The sequence below is a fragment of the Hypanus sabinus genome, chromosome 6 (genome assembly GCF_030144855.1).
Source record: "Hypanus sabinus isolate sHypSab1 chromosome 6, sHypSab1.hap1, whole genome shotgun sequence".
Taxonomy (NCBI): Eukaryota; Metazoa; Chordata; class Chondrichthyes; order Myliobatiformes; family Dasyatidae; genus Hypanus; species Hypanus sabinus.
Genome location: NC_082711.1, coordinates 6234182 through 6257213, shown reverse-complemented (window position 1 = coordinate 6257213; position 23032 = coordinate 6234182). Strand labels below are relative to the sequence as shown.

General features: G+C 43.6%; 1 protein-coding gene across 8 annotated transcripts in view; it reads left to right on the top strand.

The window, feature by feature from the left end:
• The window catches only part of hsf1 (heat shock transcription factor 1), a 182372-nt gene extending 172671 nt beyond the window's left edge, over positions 1 to 9701 (top strand). For all 8 annotated transcript variants that reach the window (XM_059971620.1, XM_059971625.1, XM_059971624.1 and 5 more), the window contains one exon: positions 663 to 9701. In XM_059971620.1, the coding sequence (XP_059827603.1) occupies positions 663 to 874 (212 nt within the window). In that variant the 3' untranslated portion in view covers positions 875 to 9701. The remainder of the gene's footprint in view (positions 1 to 662) is intronic.
• The last annotated feature ends 13331 nt before the right edge of the window (positions 9702 to 23032 follow it).

Genomic DNA, 23032 nt, shown 5'->3' with positions numbered 1-23032 from the left:
CCAGTGAGTGTTGTGTACCTTGTCTAGAATACAATACAGTTGTCTCAGGGTCCCGATCAGCAGGTCACTCTCAACTGTAACTGTCAGAAACATTGTCTAGTGCTGTTTGAGGTCAGAGTCAGGTTTAATATCACTAGCATGTATCGTGAAATCTGTTGTTTTGTGGCAATACATCATAAATCAAACACTATAAATTACAATAAAAAATATGTATTAAATAAGTAGTGCAAAAAGAGAACAAAAAACAGATGGTGTTTGTGGGCTCATTGTCTATTCCTGGATGCTGGGGAATCTATTCCCGTGGTGGAACTGGCAAAGTTTGCAACTTTCTGCAGCCTTTTCCAGTTCTGTTCAGTGCCCCCTCGATATCAGACAGATCAAGTGGATTCAAGGGTTTTTCATTCTCCACATATTCTCATTTTTCTAGATTGATCATGATCAGGCTGCCATTTTCCTCTTTCTGCCGTGGGATGGGAGTGTGCTTTTTGCAGTATTGCTTTCAGATGTACTGATGCTATTCCTGTCACCCTGGTGTCTGACTCTTGACCGCCACTGGCCCTCTTGCTATCGCCATGTTATTGCTTTCAGCCCTCTTCATTTGTTGACCATTTCTGTCTCCCTCTACAATGCAGTAATTTGTTTTATGCCCCCCGTTTGTCCAGGTAAACAGGTCGTCCAGTACAGTGCACCACCTCTGCTGCTGGTCGACTCCAACTCCAATGATGCAGGAGACCTCCCTGTCTTATTTGAAGCTGGAGATTCTCCGTTTTTCACACCAGAAGAGAACCTGAATCCAGAACCTACGGACGATGACCCACTCTCCCTCCTATCAAGCACTGACCTGACACACACGAAGGACCCATCCATCTCCTAACTATGGGAGAAACTCTCTACCCCTGCTTTCTCGCCACCCCTGCCCCCCCCCCCCCCCCAAACATGCTGGAATGCTTGTTCGGCCCATAGCTTTCTGCTTCAGGAATGGATGCAGATGCAGTACGAAGGAGTGAACAGTATCTATAAATATTTCATTTTGATGACCAGTTTGTGTTACTAACCTGAAACTCTCATGGCAAGAGTACATTATGACAGGGAAGAGAGTCATAGGGTTTCTGCTCCTGTTGTGATTAAGGGCAAGATTGATTGCAGTGGCAATTTTATGGTCTTGTTATAGTCCACCCCACACACCACCCTCCTCTTGGGAAGCAGGTTGACCTCTATCCTAAGAGCATCAGGTTCTGTCTGAGGGCAATTCTGAAACCACTCTGATTTTTGTCCTGGGTGAGGAACAATAATTTGCTGTCTTGTTTAATTCACTTCTGTTCTGCCCCTCTTCTCCACTTCTCCTTCCCCAAACCCTGCCTTCATTGTCCTTGTTCTTGTATATTTACACGTTAATCCAGTTGCTGAATACTGAAGATGTATTTTTGATTCATATATTATTAAAAAAAAAAATTTTTTAAAAGTCAAGTAAATATTTCAGCTTGTACTCTAAATCCTATGATGCTGTGGTAGAAAGGAGGTTTATTTTTTTATACATTATATTTTGGAAGCTTGTAAAAGGGTTTTGTGAAAAATCAGAAATTGGAATAGGGAGGGTGTTGGAATCTGTTATAACAACTTGTAACCCATGTACATCTCATATCAACTTCCCACTCTGAAACCTGCACATATACTCATCCAGAGTGGGGTGAGTTCAAGCCATTGAACTCAACTCAATGTTCTTTCTATCACTAGCTTAGTTAGAGGGAATTAAAGGGTATGTTTCCCAGTATTTTGAGTTTTTAAAAAATTAGATCTTGGTGCTTACACTTATAAAGCATAGTTTCAACCAGTGCTTGTTCACCCCATCCCCACCCAGTAACTTCATCTGTCAGGTTAGTTCTGTGCAAAGGAGCGTAAGTGGCATTTTTCAAAGCACATTTTTCACACCGTCCTGACCATGATTGAACTTGCACTCTGCTATCATTGAACTGGTCATGCCATTTGTTGCCCAGTCATGTTTGTTTGTATGACCTTGCATTATACAATTTGTCAGTCCACTTGAGAATGGCTCAAGACTGTTCTGGACTTTCCCAGAGTAGGGCAGAAAAGGTTTGACAAGGTAGGTAGGTTGGATAGATGAGCAGTTTGGCACGCCTGTGTTTTTGCCTTGGCCTCCATCAAAGCGACTTGAAATATTTGAAGCCATCCAGGAATTCTGCACAGCCCCAAGCCAAAGATATATCACTGATGATATGTTGTTTCTTTCCTGAAAATTTTTAGAGACGTGTTCATGACACAGCTCAGAATATCTGCTTCATAAATCTGGTGCCAGATGTGGAAACTATGGTACTCCCATTGTAACTGCCTAACCATTGGTTGAGCCTTGTGCTGGTGATGTCCACCAACAGAGGAAGGTCCTGCTGTTGGTTTGCTTGTTCCACCAATAGGTGTGTCTGCTGGGCATTAGCTGCACTTCCCAATGTGTTTATTGGCTGCTCTAACTTGGAAATGTGAAGGTTTTGCTGTGCAAGTAAGCTCTTCTGTCGTTTGCTGTTGCCCAGAGGTTTCGTTGTTGGTTAGTGTGTGTTTAGTTCAATTAACAAAGAATCATTAATGATAAACTTTGAATATAGAGTTTCATGGTCTTCCTCATTCGCATTGTCAACCTTTAATCGTAACAGCATTGTGACTGAAATCATGCACTTTGTAATGAAGAAATCATCATAGAGATGCGGAAAACAGACCCTTCAGTTAATCTTGTCCATTTGACCAAGTTTTCATTTACCTGTTAGCTTGTTGCATTTACCTTCTACATCCCTTTAAACCAGGGATTCCCACCATGGGGTCCAAGGACCTCTTGCTTAATGTTATTGGTCAGCATAAAAAAGGTTGGGAACCTCTTCTCTAAACCTTTCCTATCCACGTACTTGTCCAAGTCATAGAGCACTACAGCACAGAAACAGGACCTTCCGCTCATCTAGTCCTTACCAAACTGTTATTCTGCCTAGTCCCATTGCGCTGCACCCAGATCATGCCCTTCCATCCCTTCTTATCCGTATATCTCTTAAATGATAAAATCAAACTCACATCCATCACTTCTGCTGGCAGCTTGTTCCACACTCCTACCACCCTCTTGAGTGAAGATGTCATCTTGCACCTTTCACCCTTAACCCATGACCTCTGGTTCTAGACTCAGCCAGCCTCGGTGGAAAGAGCCTGCTTGTAAACCCTATCTATACCCTTCATAATTTTGTATACATCAAATCTCGCCCCATTCTCCTGCACTCCAGGGAGTCTGGATACAATTAAATGTGCCTTCTAAAGAAGCCCCTGATGTAAGCGCATAGTAATTTCAGCAAGTATCTTAATTACCCACATAAAGTGCCAAAGCTGCATCACTCTGCTGCCATTCCCTCCTCCTCTTTCTCTTTCCGCCTTCCCGCCACCTCATACCTTGCTACTTTTCCTGAGCCCTGAACAGTTAGGGGTTGGTCCATTTATTGGCAAGTTATCCTGAGGTTGCAGCTCAGCTCAGCAGGGGATGTATCTTCATCCAGAAAAGGGAGCGGTGAACCATTTAGGTTTTCAATCTGGCAGAATGTAGTCATTTCATTTCTGGTTAAGCCACAAACTGGATTTTAACAATTCCTTTTCCTCGGATTGTCACATTGGAATATAAATTTAACAAGACACAACACTGGGCTGCTTGTCCAGATCAAAACAGATGGCCTATTTAATGAAATCTGTAATTTAAGACTGATGAAACTACAGTATTCCTCCCTCTGGAAATAAAAATGTTGTAAAGCAGGATTTCTCAACCTTATTTATGCCCTGGACCCTTACCATTAACTGAGGGATTCATGGACCCCAGGTTGGGAATCCCTGTTCTAGAGGTGTTGGGAGAGGTGGGTGAGGATAAAGGCTGTTTCAAGTTGGAGCCCCAAATTTGCCTTAATTGGTCATTATAAATTTGTGAGTGGCACTGGGGGTGGATGAGGAACACTAGCCAAAAAGGCAAATTAAATATTTGAAGGTCTTTATAGAAAGGGCAAGAGTGCAAAGGCATGTGGTTACCCAGGAGCTCACCACAAGTTGCTGGACTGCCAGGTGGCATGAGCATCTCTGGGGTTGTTAGAGATTTTTGTGATTAGCAGTTGAGCTCAGTGCCTATTGGTTGCATGCAGTGCTCTAAGTGGTGGCAGAGAAAACAATGTCAGTAGATTCAGGATTCGATTCATTAATCACACACAAAGCATGCAGTGAAATTTGTTGTTTGCACATTCAAGCAACACACTCATTGTGGATGTGCTGGGGTTGGCCCACAGGTGTTGCCAACACAGCGTGCCCACAATGTTTAGCAGCACAACATGCAGCAAGACAGACACAACATCAAAACAAATCCCTTCCAATTTAATTGTAGTTCCTAATTAATTTTGAAAGAAGATGCCCATGATCTGTCTCTGTATTGCTGCAATTCACGTGCTGACATTACATCAATCTGTAGACATTATGAAGCTGCTGGCTTGTTACCCAGCAGTAGAGAGGGGACAGTGATATGTTTTCCAGAGCTAGATGGTAATATGGTTTTGAGGGGGTCTAAATGCGGTGTTTACATGCACATGCTGCTAACAACCTTCTCTGATGTACAGAAGAGACATCACAGAAGCCTTGGCTAGTTGTTAAACACGAGATACCACAGATGCTGGAAGTCCAGAGTAATACAAAAAATGCTAGAGGAACTCAGCAGGTCAGGCAGGATCTATGGAGAGAACAAACAATTGACGTTTCAGGCCTCACTCTGAAATGTTGATAGTATATTCCCCTCCGTAGATGCAGCCTGACCTACTGAGTTCCTCCAGCATTTCAGATGTGTTATTGGTATGTTGATCTTCTTTGGGGTTACTGGAGTTGCACTCCATCCAGCCATTGAGAGAATTCCATCACCTTGTGGATGAAAAGGCTCCAGGGAATTTGGTGCTGATTACTCAGCTCCTCTCCTGTTTGTATAGCTTACATGGCTAGTTGTGTCTCCCAGGTGCTTGAGGTGATGTGTTTAGATTCTTGGTAGAATCAACACACAAAAAATGTTGGAGGAACTCAGCAGGTCAGACATCATATGTGGAGGGGAATAAACAGTCAGCATCGGAGACAGTTTCTCAGGACTGGGCCTGGACCCAAAACATCAACTGCTTATTCCACTCCTTAAATACTGAGTTCCTCCAGCATTTTGTACATGTTGCTCAAGACATCCAGCACCTGCAGAATCTCATTTTTGTAATGTTATCCAGTTCCTTTAGGCATAAATGCTTCATTATCAAGGGCATAGCAGATGGAAGTGAATATTGAGCAGTTGTCTTATAGACATCAGCACTTCTAGTGCTGAGATAGAAAGAGGCTTATTAATGGCAGAGGACACCATGTGTCTCAGTACGATTCTACCAATCCTGCTATGCTGTCCTTGTTGTTCCGAGAGTTTGAATCCAAGGAGATGTTGGGTCATGGAGTCAAATGGTGGGAGGAAATTGACTTCAGCTGTTGGGCCATGGCACCACACAGATTCCTCCATTTGTTCAGAAGGCATGGCTGAAAGTTGATGTTCCAGTTCCAGTTCCAGTGATAGATTGATCCGGAGTGGTCTTGCTGTTGTTTTATGGTTGTATTTTGTCAGGAGATGTTTACGGTTGAGACATCTGCTGTGCCATTTCAGGTGACTAAGAAGGGTCACCTATAATATTTTTGAGATCAAACTCATGTTTAGGCCAGCATCTGACCCGGTCTTCTTTCCCATCCACTGCCACCCCCCCCCCCCCCCCCCAATATAAAGGTGGGTGATGAGAAAGAGGGAGCTGTACCTTGTATCCAGCCTCCCCTTTCCTTGTGCTTGGAATGTATGGCAGGACACGTATGGAGGGATCTTTTCTTTCCTTACCCTACTGAGGTGTTGGTTGGGGGGGGGGGGGGGGGCGAACACAGGCAGTAATTTTATTCTATGACTATCCCATTCTGTCCGTACCCTGGAGTAGGGAGGGGTGGCAGTTCACTCTGTATCTGACCCATTCATGTCCCTACTCTACTGGGGTATTGGTTTGGGCGGGGTGTGGAGGTGATCGGTAGTTTTATTCTGTTTCTATCCTGTTCTGTCCCTACCCTGGAGGTAGGGAGGGGTGGCAGTTCACTCTGTATCTGACCCATTCTTGTTCCTGCTGTGGATATGTTTAGCGGGACAGTGTAAAGGAGTTTTACTCTGTATCCAGCAATAAATACTGAAACAGGCTTTTTATTCCAGACTTAATTAACAGACATTTAAATTCCACAGTGGTATTTACATATGATTTTTCCCAGAGTTCAGATTATTCGGTCTTTGACTTAACTCTTGATCCAAAAGATGCTTATCTTGACCCTGTGCACTCCCTCAGCATCCACAGGCATGCGGTGAATTCCAGTTCCACAGAGCAGATAAGAGTTTCAGCCCTGCCTGGAAGCTGATCTCCAGGGCAGAAGGAGCATGCTGCAACCAGTGAAAACATCTCTAGATGGTCTCTGGGGTGCCAGAGTTACATAGAGGTTAGTGGGGATGCTATTACAGTTTTGCATGTAAGGTGTTCATAGGTTCTTTTCCGTGGGTTTCCTCCGGGTGCTCTGGTTTCCTCGCAGTCCAAGGGTATATTGTTTAGTAGGTTAATTGTCATTATAAATTGTCCTGTGACTAGGCCAGGGTTGAATCAGTGTGTAGCTGGGCTGGTATAAATTGTCCCGTGATTAGGCCAGTTTGAATCAGTGTGTAGCTGGGCTGGTATAAATTGTCCTGTGACTAGGCCAGGGTTGAATCAGTGTGTAGCTGGGCTGGTATAAATTGTCCCGTGATTAGGCCAGGTTGAATCAGTGTGTAGCTGGGCTGGTGTAAATTGTCCCGTGATTAGGCTGGGGTTGAATCAGTGTGTAGCTGGGCTGGTGTAAATTGTCCCATGATTAGGCCAGGGTTGAATCAATGGGTAGCTGGGCCAGTGCAGCACTTTGGGCCAAAAGAACCTGTTCCGCACAGTATCCCTAAGGAAAAGAAATAGCTGAAGAGCAATCTGGATTCTCTGAAGCCAGAGGGGTTGATGCTGAGTGTTGTTCCAGGTGAAGTGTCCAGGAGCCTGACTGCCCATATTCACTGTAGTAAGTCCCCACCAACTGCTGACCCTTTCCAGTCATTTAACTGAACTCTGGCCATCCTTGCAGCTATCTCACACACTGACCAGTGAATTACCTCTTGCCGTTAAGTCTGCATGTGAATTAGTTGTCTGATTGTGCCTCAGTTCCCAGACACTAGTCTAGTGTACTATTGATGGCCTAGTTATCAAAGGTATCATCTGGTCTCCTTTACCTCCTTGAGGGGGTGTCTCCTTCCTCCGAATACTGTTCCATTCCTGTGTTGGTCACTGGGTTCCAGTACCAAAAATGTGATGGTATCCTGTCTGGTATTAATCTACATGAATGAAAGAAAGCTGATAGAGTCATGGAGCACTACAGCACAGAAACAGGCCCTTTGGCCCTCCTACCTAATCCCAAAGCCCTCCATACCCCTCTATACTTGCTGTTATAGTCATTAGAGTCGTTGAGCACTACTATAATACAGAAAGGAGCTTTTCAGCCCATCTCATCTATGCTGAACTGTCATTTTGCCTCATCCCATCAAACTGCACCTGGACCATAGCCCTCCATACCCCTGTACACTTGCTGAGTCATAGAGTTAACAGCAGAAACAGGCCCTTCATCTGTGCTGAACTGTTACTCTGCCTCATCCCATCAAACTGCACCTGGACCAGAACCCTCCCATCCGTGTGCATTTCTAAAGTTCAAGCTGATCTGAACTTTACTCCACTTTACAACCCATTTCCGAAGCCCTTTGAGACTTTCAGACTAAAGTTTAATATTGCCATTCTGATTTGAGGTTTTTAAGTAATTCCAATATGTAAAAACAAACACATTGTTACATGTCTGATATGTCAGGAGAGTAAACTATTAGGTAAGCAAATGAAATGGCAGTCTTTATTTGCAAGGGTCTCAGAGTATAAGAGTAGGAAGTCCTTATGTGGTGTGTACAGTTTTGATCTTCACAGTCTAAATGAACACGAATTCAGTGTGAAGAGACTGGAGTACCATCTGGTACAGAGCATTGCCATGCTCTGCCATCTAATGATTAAAGTTCTTGTTTTACCATAACGCCACTAACCTATTCTTCATGAATCCCAATTAATACCTAAAAATCATTTGAACTTGGTCTTGAACTCTACAGTCCTCTCAGTGGGAATTTCCAAAGATTCACCACCCCATTAAATAATTTCTCTTTCATAAATGCCCTCCTCTTCTGCCGTTAACATGGTGATTTTTAATTATCATTCACATCTCAGTCCTGAAGAAATTTGAATGGTTTGTGATGAGATATTCCTAAATTTCCCAAATGTAGGTAGATCCCTGGGATATTAGAGCTGTTTTCACACCGAACAGTATGGGCTTGTGTTTCTCAAAGTCTCAACAAACGAATTTTGATGGTTCAGAACAGGGACCTAACAGGTCGGTTGAGGAGATGGGTGTCAGTGTTTTCTATGTCTCTGGGGCCTCAAACTAGGGCAGTTTGAACAGTGGGCAGCCTAAAAGTAAGAGAGGGTGTAGATGAGTATCAGGAAACTGAAGCTGTCCCTTTCCCTCTGCCCTACCCACGGGAACAGTTCACAACCTGTTGAAGTTGGAAACAGGCCTGTGCTTTCTCAGTCACCCTGGAGCAGGTCCTGACCACAACTCCCCTTGCCCGTGGTTATGATCCCTGCAGAATCAGTCAGACCTTCAGCTTGCTGTAGTGCATAGACCTGTGGATCAAATGCCACCTAGTTGACAAGAGGAGTGTTCCCACTCTTTCATTTAAATGTTCCTGGGTGTAAACGGATTTGATTTTATTCTTTCTGATATCTTAACAGGCGGGAATTGGTCATTTGACCATAAGACATTAGGAGCAAAATTGGACTGATTTATTATCACTTTCAACCCCATTCTCCGGCCTTTGCCTTGTAACCTTTGACACCCTGACTAATCAAGAACCTATCAATGTCTGTTTTAAATGTACCCAATAACTTGGCCTCTATAGCTGACTGCAGCAGTGAATTCCACAGAACCACCACCCTCAAGCTAAAGAAATTCCTCCTCATCTCTGTTCTAAAGGGATGTCCTTCTATTCTGAGGCTGTGCCTCTGTTCCTAAATTCCCCACACCACCACTCCTGTTGAAATTAAAATTGATGTGAACTTGTCTTTGACTCCATTGTTACCACCTGTTCGCAAAGCCTTTTGACCACCCCCCCCCCCCCCCCGCAGACCGAAAATTAACAGTGGCTTTCTGGTGATTTGAGATTTTAAAATCCAATATGCAAAACAAACATCCTCTTACATTGGTGGTCTTCCAAATTAGCCAGACACCCACATCCACATTCCTACACACCTTATGTAGACTATCCACACACCATATTCTACCTTTGGACACGACACTGCGCTCCATGTAGCACTGTCCTTGTTTAGTTCCTGTGGCGGATGGCAAATATATATCAGACGTTCAGTCTTCAATATTGTATTTAAATGCTTTAAATCCAGATCCCTTGAGTGAGTGAAGGGATTCTGAAATGTAGATAAATTGTAAGTGCAACTGTTTTATGTGATAATAAAGATGGTTTTATATATAATCTATCCTTAAAGAGGGAAAAAGCAAAGCGGTTCTTTGTTCCTCTGATTTTAGAATGAATGATTTTTGAATGCTTGGATACGGAAGGTTATAGTCTACGAGGTTCAAATTCACAGTAAATTTATTATCAAAGTAATATGTCACCTGTACACTACCCTGAGGTTCATTTTCTTGTGGGCATTCACATCAAATACAAAGAAACAAATACAAATAGAATCGATGCAAAAACTGCACACAGGGATGGACAAACAACCAATGTGCAAAAGACAACAAATTGTGCAAATACAATAAAAGCACAAAATAATAATAAATAAATAATAAATGTTGAGAACATGAGGTGTAGAGTCCTTGAAAGTGAGTCCATAGTTTGTGGAATCAGTTCAATGCTGGGGTGAGCAAAGTTGTCCTCACTGGTTCAGGGACCTGATGGTTGAAGGGTAATAACTGTTCCGAACATGGTGATGTGGGTCCTGAGGCTCCTTCACCTCCTTCCCGATGGCAGCTATGAGAAAAGAGTATGACCTGGATGGTGGTTTCCTGCAACAGCACTATATGTAGATGTGCTCAATGGTAGGGAGGGCTTCCTACCCCAGCCTTCTGGGTTTTGCAGAGTTTGGATAGCAGGCACCCAGTTTGTAATGGATAAGTTCAAGTTTAATTTTCATTCAACCATACATGAATACAGCTAAATGAAAGTGTCCCTCTGGGGCCAAGTGTGTTTTGCACTTAGTTTGTATAAGATGGCAGTAAACATACAATCACACAAATAATATTATATAGCCCAAGTTCCTGAGTGTCATGTGATGAGGGTTGTTGGACATCACACTCAGAGAGTTGGGCTTTTTTGTGTGTGACTATTTACTGTTATATGTGCTATATGCAAATCTACAATAAGAAAAAGGTCACGACTTGCATCTCGTTTGGCTGAGATGTTTAAGGGGATTATTGGCAACACAGCAGTTTGTGCTGATACTTCAGAGCTCCAGAATCTGAATTTGATTCTGGCCTCCGGTGCTATCCGCATAGAGTTCGCACGTTCTCCCTGTGTCTGCAGGGGCTTCTCCCATATTCCCAAGGATGTACAGGCCGGTAGGTTAATTAGTGAAATTTGCCCCTGGAAAATAGGTCAGTGATGAATGAATCAATTGGGTGTGTGAAAGGTTTTTTTTTAAGTGTAAATATTTTTGCAGATAATAAAGGTGTATTCTGGGGGAGAGATTGATTCTGCAGGGGGCTAGCATGGATTTGATGGGCTGAATGGTCTTGGGCTGTACTTGAATTGACCCCTCCGTTTTGGGGTAAAGCAGCCCTGTGCATTCTGTTTCCAGCCTATTATTATTCCTCAGCTACACTCACTGTACAGTAGCACAGCTATCTCAGCCACTGCCCACTCATCAGACACCCATATTTGTTACACTGAGCCAAATCAATTAGTATCCAGTGGTCAGTTGAAACCAATCCCAGGCTGACTTTCACTGATTGGCATTGTCCCAATCAAGGATTCAATTGTTCAGGAGTAAACCATCTAAACAGTCGTAATGGGGAGTGAGAGTTTGAGTTGAGATTTGAGACTGGTGTAGTTTTACAAAATAAAGGGTTATTTTGAATTTCAGCTTGTTCTGCTGTCTGGCTTCTGGTCTCATCTGTAGTTATAATAGGCAAGTGAACACAACAAATTGGTGATCAGGTGCTGTATTATATTGATTAGGCAATTTCATCAGAAGACATGCATGCAAATTTATGACAGCAGCAGGCTCAATTTAAGGGAGCACAGATGAAGCTAATTGAAATGTTAACCAGCAGGTTATCAGGGAGTCCAATGATATTGGTGTAAAACACCAAACAGAACTCATGAGTCAGTTGTTGCGTCCATTTCCAATTTCCAGCTTGATGCCACTTTGGGATTACATTTGAATCATGGTTCAAGCACTACGAAGATGTATTCCGGGACAAGTTCACCAGTAAAGACAATTCCTGGAATATGTGCACTTTGAAAATTTGGTACTTAACGTTATTTCAGCTTCATTCTGCCTAAGAACTTGTGTGACCTATCACTTGATGAAACTGTCCAACAACTAACAAGCAATTTTGGAGACTTCAATGTCACTACTATTGCCTAAAACTCATTAAACAAGACACTGATAACTTTATTACATATGCCAGTATCGTCAATCCCAAATATGAAAAGTTGAAGCTGAGAAACATGACTGAATCACAGTTAAAATGTCTGATTTTTATTTGTGGACTTGGTGAAGCAGATATCCGTGAACAGTTACTGGCCAGACTAGAACAACACCCTGATAGGACTCTACAAAGCTGTCGCTCAAGAATGTCAACATTTGATCAACTTGAAACATGATTCCAACCTGGTTGAATAGACCAAGGTCAATGCAGTGTCCAGTGGCCCAGACGTCATCACTCAGGGTCTCCATCCGACCAAACATATTTTGTTAGAACTGTGGTGTGCGGCACTATGCAAGAAAATAATAAGAAACATGCTGCGAATGCCATTGCTGTGGTCACAGAGTAAGTTTTGTTGTCAGTGGACAAGAAGTTTCAAACTCCACGAGGAATTTATTGTCATGTTCAAAATGGACTTCGCCCATCAGGAGACAGTAGGTCAACATATTTATCAACAATCAGTTGGTCAAGCTACAATTTGGCACGGTGTCAGACATCACCTTCATTTCCAAATGCACATGGCAGGAGTTAGGGTCCCCATCAATCACATCAACTCATCATTCCACCTGCAGCGTTTTGGCTGGAACCCTCCAGCTGATTGGCAAACTCCACTGCATGGTGAAGCTGAATAGTAACCAAATCAATGGTGTGTGTTACCGAACAGAGCAGCCAGATATGAATGTCCTTGGCATTGAATGGATGGACAAGCTTGATCTCTGGAGCGTCCCTCTATATGAAGATAATGGCTGTTTAAATCATGTCAGTCAACACCATACCACCATCAGTAGCTGAGACCATACAACTGTAACAGCATTATGCAGCAGTATTTAAAGAAGAAGTAGAACTCTACCTCCACCCAGATCCAAAGCCAGTCTTCTGTCCCAAAATACCAGTACCATATGCAGCCTTACCAATCATGGATCAAGAGCTAGATAGGCTGCAACAAGTTGCTGTGATCAAAGCTCTCAACTACTCACCTTGGGCAGCTCTGGAGACATGCCAATACCATTACCAGTACCAGTAAGTCTTTTCACAAAATTGAATGGTGGTTGCTTCTTTGCAAAGTTGGACTTGGTTGAAGCCTACCTCAAGGTGGAAGTGGCAGAAAAATCACAAGAGCTTCTCGCCATTACTGCACATAAGGGGCTGTTTTCCTTCATCCTGCCTTTCCAGCACCTTGTGGATGCCATGCTGAGTGGTATTCGTGTTGCCGCTTACTTCACCGACATCATTGTGATGAGCACCGAGTTTTGAACAAACTACAAGACTTTGGGTTACAACTTCAGGCAGAAAAGTGTACCTTCATGCTGACTTCAATCAAACATTTGGGACTCATCATAGGTGAGTATGGACATCACCCATATCCTGAAAACATCACTGCTATTTTGAAGATGCTGCTGCCATCAGATGTCAGCACTTTACAATCATTTTTGAGCATGATCAGTCATTATTCAGCATTTTTTCCACCAATGCACAGGCTGAGGCAGCCACTGAATGTTCTACTCAACAAGAGGGCCAGGTGGAAATGGTCCAAACAATGCCAAGGTGCTTTGGATCAGGTGAAAAAACCCTGTTTTACAGCCTTCTCTTGAATATTTTTTCCCTGGGTTCTCAATCATCATCGCAATGGATGCAACCAACTTTGAAGTGGGAGCAGTCATATCTTCCCTGATTGCTCCAAAAAAGCTGTCATGCATGCAGCCAAATCAATGGACCAATCAAGAAGGAAGCCCCAGGAATCATCTTTGCTCTGAAGAAATTTCACAAGGTGCATTATGGCAGACTTTTCACTCTCCTTACTGATCACAAACTACTGTCGTCCATCTTCCGATCTAAGAAAGGAATCACAGCATATACAGCCAACAGTCTGCAGAGGTGGGCAACAATGTTATTAGCCTATGGTTTCAAAATGAAAAACAGCAACTCAGAAACTTGGTCAGATGCCCTCTCCAGAGTTATGAATTAGCAAGTTAGTGAAAACGAAAACACAGTTGTAACTATGATTTCATAAGACATAGGAGCAGAAATAGGCTATTCAGCTCATTGAGTATGCTGCACCATTCAATCATGGCTGATCCTTTTTTCCTCTCCTCAGTACCACTACCCAGCCTTCTCCTGATAACCTTTGATGCCAAAACCAAACAAGAACCTATCAGCTAGCTCTGCCTTAGATACACCCAATAGCCTGGCCTCCACAGCTGTCTGTGGTTACAAATTCACCACCCTCTGGCTCCAGTAAATTCTCTGCATTTCTGTTTTAAATAAATGGCCCTCTATCCTGAGGCTGTGCCCTCTTGTCCCAGATGCCCCCACCAGGTGAAACGTCCTTTCCACATCCAATCTGAGTCAAAAGGTTTCAATGAGATACCCCCTCATCCTTCAAAATTCCGGTGAGTATAGGCCCAGGGCTATCAAACATTCATCGTATGATAACCCTTTCATTCCAGGAATCATCCTTGTGAACTTCCTTTGAACCTTCTCCAATGCCAGCACATCTTTTCTCAGATGAGGAGCCCAAAACTGTTCACAATACTCAAGATGAGGCCTCACCTGTGCCTTATGAAGCCTCAGCATCACACCCCTGCTCTTGTATTTATGACCTCTTGAAATGAATTCTAACATTGCATTTGCCTTCTTTACCACTGACTCTACCTGTAAGTTAACCTTCAAGGGTGTTCTGCACAAAGACTCCCGAAGTTCTTTTGCATCTCAGATTTTTGGATTTTCTCTTTGTTTTGAAAATAATTTACACATTTCTACTACCAAAGTGCATGACCATGCATTTTCCAACATTGTATTTCATTTGCCACTTTCTTGCCCATTCTCCTAATCTGCTTAAGTCCTTCTGCAGTCTATCTGTTTCCTCAACACTACCTGCCCCTCCACCAATCTTCATATCATCTGCAAACTTGGCAACAAAGCCATTTATTCCATCATCTAAATCATTTATATACAGCATAAAAATAAATGGTCCCAACACCAACCCTTGAGGAGCACCACTAGTCACTGGCAGCCAACCAGAAAAGGATCCTTTTATTCCCAATTGCTGCCTCCTACCAATCAGCCAAAGCTCTAACCATAACTGTCCTGTAATACCATGGGCTCTTAACTTGGTAAGCAACCTTATGTGTGGCACCTTGTCAGTGGCCTTCTGGAAATCCAAGTATACAACATCCACTGCATCCCCTTTACCTATCCTACTTGTAATCTCCTCAAAGAAATTCAAACAATGCTGACTTACTCCAATCTTGTTCCGTGTCACCAAGAACTCAATAACCTCGTCTTTAACTATTGACTCCAACATATTCCCAACCACTGGTAACTGGTCTATAATTTCCTTCCTGCTGCCTCCTTCCTTTAGTACAAGGTGGAGTGGCATTTGCAGTTGTCCAGTCCTCTGGCATCATGCCAGAGTCCAATGATTTTTGAAAGATCATTTCTAATGTTTCTGCGATCTCTGCCGCTACTTCTTTCAGAACCTGAGGGTGCAGTTCATCTGGTCCAGGTGACTTATGTAACCTTGGGTTTTTCAGCTTTTTGAGCACCTTCTTCCTTGTAATAGTAACTGCACTCATTTCTCTTCCTTCACACCCTTCAATATATGGCAGTATTTCTTCGTTTTTGGAATATATCTGTCCTGCACCTTCCTCATTTTTCCCAGAAACTCATGCCATTGCTGTTCTGCTGTCATCCCTGCCGGCATCTTCTTCCAATTTACTGTGGCCACTCCTCTCTCTCATACCACTGTAATTTCTTTACTCTGAAATTTATTTCTGAAATACTGTTACATCAGACTTTACTTTCTCCCTATCAAATTTCAAGTTGAGCTCAATCATATTGTGATCATTGGCTCCTAAAGGTTCTTTTACATTAAGCTCCCTAATCACCTCTGATTCAGTACATAACACCCAATCCAGTATAGCTGGTCCCCTGGTAGGCTCAATGACAAACTGCTCTAAAAAGCCATCTCGTAGGCATTCAACAAACTCACTCCCTTGAGATCCATTGCCAACCTGATTTTCCCAATCAACCTGTATCTTGAAATCTCCCATGACCATCTTAATATTGCACGTTGTAATTTCTATTGCGCATTGTAATCTGTGGTCTGCATCTAAGCTACTGTTGGGAGGCCTGTGTATAACTGCCATCAAGGTCCTTTTACCCTTGCGGTTTCTTAACTCAACCCATAAGGATTCAATATCTTCCGATCCTATGTCACAACCTTCTATGATTTTATGCCATTCTTTTTCAGCAGAACCCCACCACCCCCTCTGCTTACCTTCCTGTCCCTCCGATACAACGTGTAACCTTGCACATTTAGCTCCCAACTACAACCATCCTTCAGCCACGATTCAGTGATGGGCACAACATCATATCTAACAACCTGTAATTGTGCAACAAGATCATCCACTTTATTTCTTTTACTCCATGCATTGAGATATAACACCTTGAATACTACATTTGCTACCCATTCTGATTGTGCATCCCTGATGCACTGATACTCACCCTACTGGCTGCAATTTTGTCGTATCATCTGCCTGCATGATCTGACAGTCTGCATACTATTTTTGTTTTTTTACCATCCGTGCTATCCTGAGTCCCTTCACCTCTGGTTCCCACACCCCTGCCAAATTAGTTTAAACCTCTCCAACAGCTCTAACAAACCTGCTTCTGAGAATATTGGTCCACCTCGGATTCAGGTGCAATCTGTCCCTTTTGTACAGGTTATATCTCTCCCAGAAGAGATCCCATCAAGAACCTGAAGCCCTGCCCTTTGCACCAGCTTCTCAGCCTCACACTTATCTGCCAAATCATCCTGTTTCTACCCTCACTGGCACATGGCACAGGCAGCAATTCAGAAATTACTACCCTGGAGCTCCTGCTTCTCAGTTTTCTGTCTAGCTCTCTAATTCTCTTTTCAGAACCTCTTTGCTTTTCCATCATATGTCATTGGTACCAATATGTACCAAGACATGTGGATGCTATCCCTCCCCCTCCAAAATGCTGTGGACACGATATATGTCATCCCTGACCCTGACACCAAGGAGGCAACGTACCATTCGGTGTCCTGTTCTTGTCCGCAGAATCTCTTGTCTGTTCCCCTGATTATTGAGTCCCCTATCACTACCACTCCCCTGTTCTCCCTCTTACTCTTCTGTACCATGGACCCATGCTCAGTGCCAGTAACGTGGTCGCCATGGCATTCCCAACTGTATCCAAAGTGGTATACTTATTATTGAAGGGAATGGCCACACAGCACTAACTTCCTATTCACATTTCCATTTCTCCTGACAGTCACCTGCCTTCTCGCCTGCTGCAACATAGGGGTGACTACTTACCTGTAACTCTGATTGGTTATCTCCACACTCTCCTGTACAAGCCGAAGGTCATCCAGCTGCTACTCCAGATCCCTGATACGGGTTTCAAGCAGGCTCAGCTGGACGCGCTTCACACAGATGTAGTTCCCTGGGAATTGAAGTAATTGATTGTGAAGTCCCCTGGGCTGTATCGGATGCTGCTGAAGGTCTTCCAGTCACAGTCAACAAGATCAGAACAGAAACAGCTGCTGATCTTCTTCAGCGTATCTCCAGATACCTCATTGATACTGTACTCTTCTTTCAACTGTGTGCTCTTGCCTAATGTTTGGAGAAAGAATAATAATCCATGAATACTTCAGCCAAATGTACTGAAACATTTCCACCTTGGTCACCTGGGTATCAATCAAATGAAAGCCCTGAGAGGCCATAAATACAAGAGCAGGGGTGTGATGCTGAGGCTTCATAAGGCACAGGTGAGGCCTCATCTTGAGTATTGTGAACAGTTTTGGGCTCCTCATCTGAGAAAAGATGTGCTGGCATTAGAGAAGGTTCAAAGGAAGTTCACAAGGATGATTCCTAGAATGAAAGGGTCTCCATCTCAAGCACTTTTGGGAAGAAAACTGTGCACAGTGTTGGAATCGATGATGCCACAGCATCCAACATCTGAGTCAGCAGATGGTCAGGTGCACAGAGACAGCCACATCGACCTTTGAAATCACTCAAACCCGGAGCTGCAGTGTGGGGAAGATGGTCATGCACTTTGGTAGTAGAAATGTGTAAACTATTTTCAAAACAGAGAAAATTCAAAAATCTGAGATGCAATAGGACTTGGGAGTCTTTGTGCAGAACACCCTAAAGGTTAACTTGCAGGTAGAGTCAGTGGTAAAGGAGGCAAATGCAATGTTAGAATTCATTTCAAGATGGTATCACAAGGGCAAAATTCCTGGGTACCAGGTCAGATTGTCAAGCAGTTGGGAAGTGCTGCATGAAGTTATCATAGGTGGACGTCGCTGGCATCACCACATCTGCCAGCTGTAGCCATGTGCCCCTGGAGATTCATCAAGTTCATCAGGTAGATCTTCAAACACAGAGCTGGACCTTCATCTCCTGGTAAGAGTTCAAGTTGCCCCCAACTGAACCAACCACCAGCCGCAGCACAGTGGCAAGCACCACCATGACAAGTAACAGCTAGCAAACCACTAAGAAGGACTGATAGCCGGCATAAACCGGTTGTTGCTTTTCAAATCAATCCGCGGCTCAAATCCTGCAGATAACCAGCTTCAAGAGGGAAGTGTTGGAGCGAGCCAAAGCAATGAGTACCTAGCGGTCAGCTGAAACCAAACCCAGGCTGACTTTCACTGTTTGGTCATTGTTCCAGGCAAGGACTCAATTGTCCTGGAGTAAACCATTTAAATAGTCATATGTACTGAGGTGTATGAGATTGGGTTGAGACTGGTGTAGTTTTACTGAATAAAGGGTTATTTTGAATTCCAGCTTGTTCTGCTGTTTGGCTTCGGGTCTCATCAGTAGTTACAGGTGAGCAAATACAACAAAGCTCAATCCCAATCGCCAGTGCTATCTTTGTGGAGTTTGCATGTTCTCACTGTGACTGCATGTGCATCCCCTGGGTGCTCCAGTTTAGAGTCATAGAACACTACTATACAGAACCAAGACCTTCAGACCATCTAGTCTGTGCCAAACTATTAATCTATCCAGTCCCATCAACTTGCTCCCAGACCATAGCCCTCCATACCAGTCGCATCCAAATTTCACTTAACTGTTAACCCATGGCCTCTAGTTGTAGTCTCACACAACCTCAACTGATAAAGCTTGCTTGCACTTGCCTTATCTATACCCTTCATAATTTTGTAAACCTCTGTCATTCACCTTCACTCTAGGGAATAAAGTTCTAACCCATTCAACTTTTCCCTATAATTCAGGCCTTCAAATCCCAGCAACATCCTTGTAAATTTTCGCTGCACTTATTTACATCTTTCCTGAAGGTAGGTGACCAAACCTGGACACCAAACCTGAATACTCCAAATTAGGCCTCACCAGTATGAAGGCCAATGTGCCAAAAGCTTTCTTTACAACCCTATCTATATGTGATGCCATTTGCAAGAAATTGTGAATCTGTATTCCCAGATCTCTATTCTATTGCACCTCAGTGCCCTATCTCACTGTGTAAGACCTAACTGGTTGGTCCTCCCAAACTGCAACACCTCACACTTGGCTGCATTAAATTCCATCTGCTGTTTTTCAGCTGGTCCAGAACCAGATCCTGCTCCAAGCTCTGACAGTCTTCCACACTGCACTACACCCCCCAATCTTGGTGTCATCTGCAAAATTGCTGATCCAGTTTTTGTGATGTGCAAGTTTCCTCCCATATCCCAAAGACTTGTGGAGTTGGTAAGTTAATTAGCCAAAGTACTTTGCCCCATGATAGAGTCTGGAAGGAGTTGAAAGTAACATGGCAAGAATATTAAAAAGAGGATCTAGAGAGCAAGGGGAAAAGGAGAGGAGGAGGAGGACAAGAGGTAACAACAGAGGTTTACAAGATGGTACGAGGCATAGGTCGAATGGACAGCCAGAAACATTTTGCCAGAGTAGGAATGGCTAATATGAGGAGGCATAATTTTAAGGTGATCAGAGTAGAGGGAATGTCAGAGGTAGTTATTTTTAATGCACTGCCAGGGGGTTGGTACAGGCAGATAAATCGGGAGCATTTAAGAGATGGGCACATGGATGATAGATAAATGGAGGGTTATGTGGGAGGGAAGGATTAGGTTGATTTTAGAGTAGGTTAAAATGTGGCATGCATCATGCTGTCCTGTACTATAATGTACTGTAGAATTATTGAGTGATTGATGCTGATGCAAACTGGGTGGGCTTGTGTAGTTCACACAAGAAATTCTACAGCTGCTGGAAATCTTGAGCAGGTCTGGCGAAGGGTCTTGGCCCAAAAGATCAACTGTTCATTCCCCTCCACAGACACTGCCGAACCTGCTGAGTTCCTCCAGCATTATGTACGGACTAAGGGTGAATACCCTCCCCCCCCAAAATCCAAAGACATTGGAGCAGTATTAGGCCATTTGGCCCATCGGGCCTAATCCACCATTCCATCATGGCCATTTATCATCCTTCTCCTGCCATCTCCCCATAACCTTTGATGCCCTTACAAATCAAGAGCCTATCAACTTCTGCTTTACATACCCAATGACTTGGCTTCCATAGCCATCAGTGCAATAAATTCCACAGATTCACCACCCTTAGGCTACACAAATTACTCTTCATCTCTGTTCTCAATGGACGTCTCTCTATACTGATGCTGTGTCCTCTGGTCCTAGACACTCCCACTATATGAAACATCCTCTCCACATTCACTCTATCTAGGCCTTTCAATATTCAATAGGTTTCAATAAGATCTCCCCTCATTCTTCTAAACTCCAGCAAGTACAGACTCAGAATCATCAAAAGCTCCTCATACCTAGAATGATTCTCATGAACCTCCTCTGGACCGTCTCCAATTCCAGCCTCTTATCTTAGATAAGGGGCCCAAAGCTGCTCACAATGCTCCCAAGGGCAGTCTGACTGATGTCTAATAATGCCTCAGCATTTCATCCTTGCTTTTATATCCTAGTCTTCTCAAAATGAATGTTAACATTGCATTTGCCTTCCTTACCACTGACTCAACCTGCAAGCATTAGGGAATCCTGCAGCTCAGTCCCACCACACCACTGGCTTTTGAATTTTCTCCCCATTTAGAAGCTGCACAATAGTTGCACTGTAAAGTTACAATGGTGGCTGTGAGAACAGTGACATCCAATGAAAGATGGTGTAAAAAGATAGGATAAGTGCTTTATTAATCTACACAGATATACCATAAAGATGGCATTTAGTGAGGAGGAGGAGGAGGAAACTCACAGAATGGTGGTGCAGCAGAGGCGGTGCTAAAACATCACCTGGAGAGAGTGCTGCTTAAGTCTGGATGAAATCCAACTGACAGATCTATTTGTAAACACAAGATTCTTCAGATGCTGGAAATACTGATGAAGGGTCTCAGCCCGAAACATCGACTGTTTATTCCATACAGTTAAGTTCTGCCTGACCTGCTGAGTTCCTAACAGGTCTGTTCTGAGCTTATTTCATGTACATTCAAGATTCAATATTGTTTAATATAATTTCCAGTACACAACTGTAAAGGAGAATGAGGAGTCTTCCTGTCTCTGCTGCGTAGTTTCTGAACAATGCAGTGATGCTCTCTACCCTTAACCAAGATGGCAGCAGAGCTTGGCGACCCATTACATGTCCCTCTCTGCAGGTCTACTCATTACTTCTATTATAATCATTCTGCATTGTTGTAATGAACTGATCTGTGTGAGCAGTATGTAAACCAAGGGTTTTTATTATACCTCAATACAGGTGACAACTGAATACCTGCTGTCTGGTACAACAGGGTCAAGGACCTTTACTCCATCCAACCTGGCCATTATTTGTGTTTCTAGACTCATTGAGCATAGAAATAGGCCCTTCCGCCCATCTAGTCTGTGTTGGACTGTTATCCTGCCCACTCCCATTGACTGGCTCCTGAACCATAACCCTCTGTACCCTTCCCATCCAAACTTCTCTGAAATGTTGTAATCAAACCAACATCCACCACTTCCCCTGGCAGCTCTTTCTACACTTGCACCCTCCTCTGAGCTTCTGTCTTTCCCTTTCTGTTTGTTTTTGTTGTGTTTTAAGGTATTTTTAAACAAAACAAAATACTGTCTCCAGGTTTCGGCCCGAAAAGTCGACTGTACCCTTCTCCTGGATGCTGCCTGGCCTGCTGAGTTCCTCCAGCAGTTTGGATTTCCAGCATCTGCAGATATTCTCTTGTTTACTTGACTAGAATGCAGTAAGCCATCTGCTCCCTTTCTCAGGCCACCTGGGCCTCCTTGTATCCTTTGAAGAGGGCTGGGCAGTTACCTTGGATGGATCCACTCCAGTAGTAGAGACAGGCCCTGGAGATCAGTGTGGAGGGCCCCAGACTCACTTTCTAGTGCAGTTTACTGTCATCCAGTTGTACACACGTAGGACAATGTTCTTCCAGACCAAGGTGCACGACATATTTAAGTCACATATACAACATAAAGTTAAATAACCACAAGCAAGCAACAAATAATAAGGTGTATTTATGACTGAAGTTAAAAAGTAAACAGTATAACTCTGCTGCTGCTTCCTACGTGATGATACGTGGGTGGTGACGGAGTCCAGTAGACTCATGGCCTGAGGTAAGAAGCTGTTTCCCATCCTGTCCTCATAACTCCTGCCTGATGGTAGGGGATCAAAGAGATTGTTGGATGGATGGGAGGGATCATTGACAATGCTAAGTGCCCTATGTACACAGTGCTCCTGGATAAAAATCTCTGATGGGTGGAAGAAAGACCCTGATGAAGTTTTGAAAGGGAGAACACAACTACAGCTGTGAAGATCCCTGCTGCTCCTGGGGACCTTGTGATCGCCGTCTCAGACGCCAATTTTAGGCTGTCTTTAAATAGGGTAAACCCTTGCAAGGTGGAAGGCCCTGACTATACCTGGTAAGGCTCTGAAAATTTGTGTCAACCACTGGCGGGAGTATTCAAGGACATTTTCAACTTCTCACTGCTATGGGCAGAAGTTCCCAGTTGCTTCAAAAAGGCAACAATTATACCAGTGCCTAAGAAGAATAATCTGAGCTGCCTTAATGACTATCGCCCAGTAGCACACAAATCTACAGTGATGAAATGTTTTGAGAGGTTGGTCATGATGAGACTGAACTCCTGCCTCAGCAAGGACCTGGACCCATTGCAATTTGT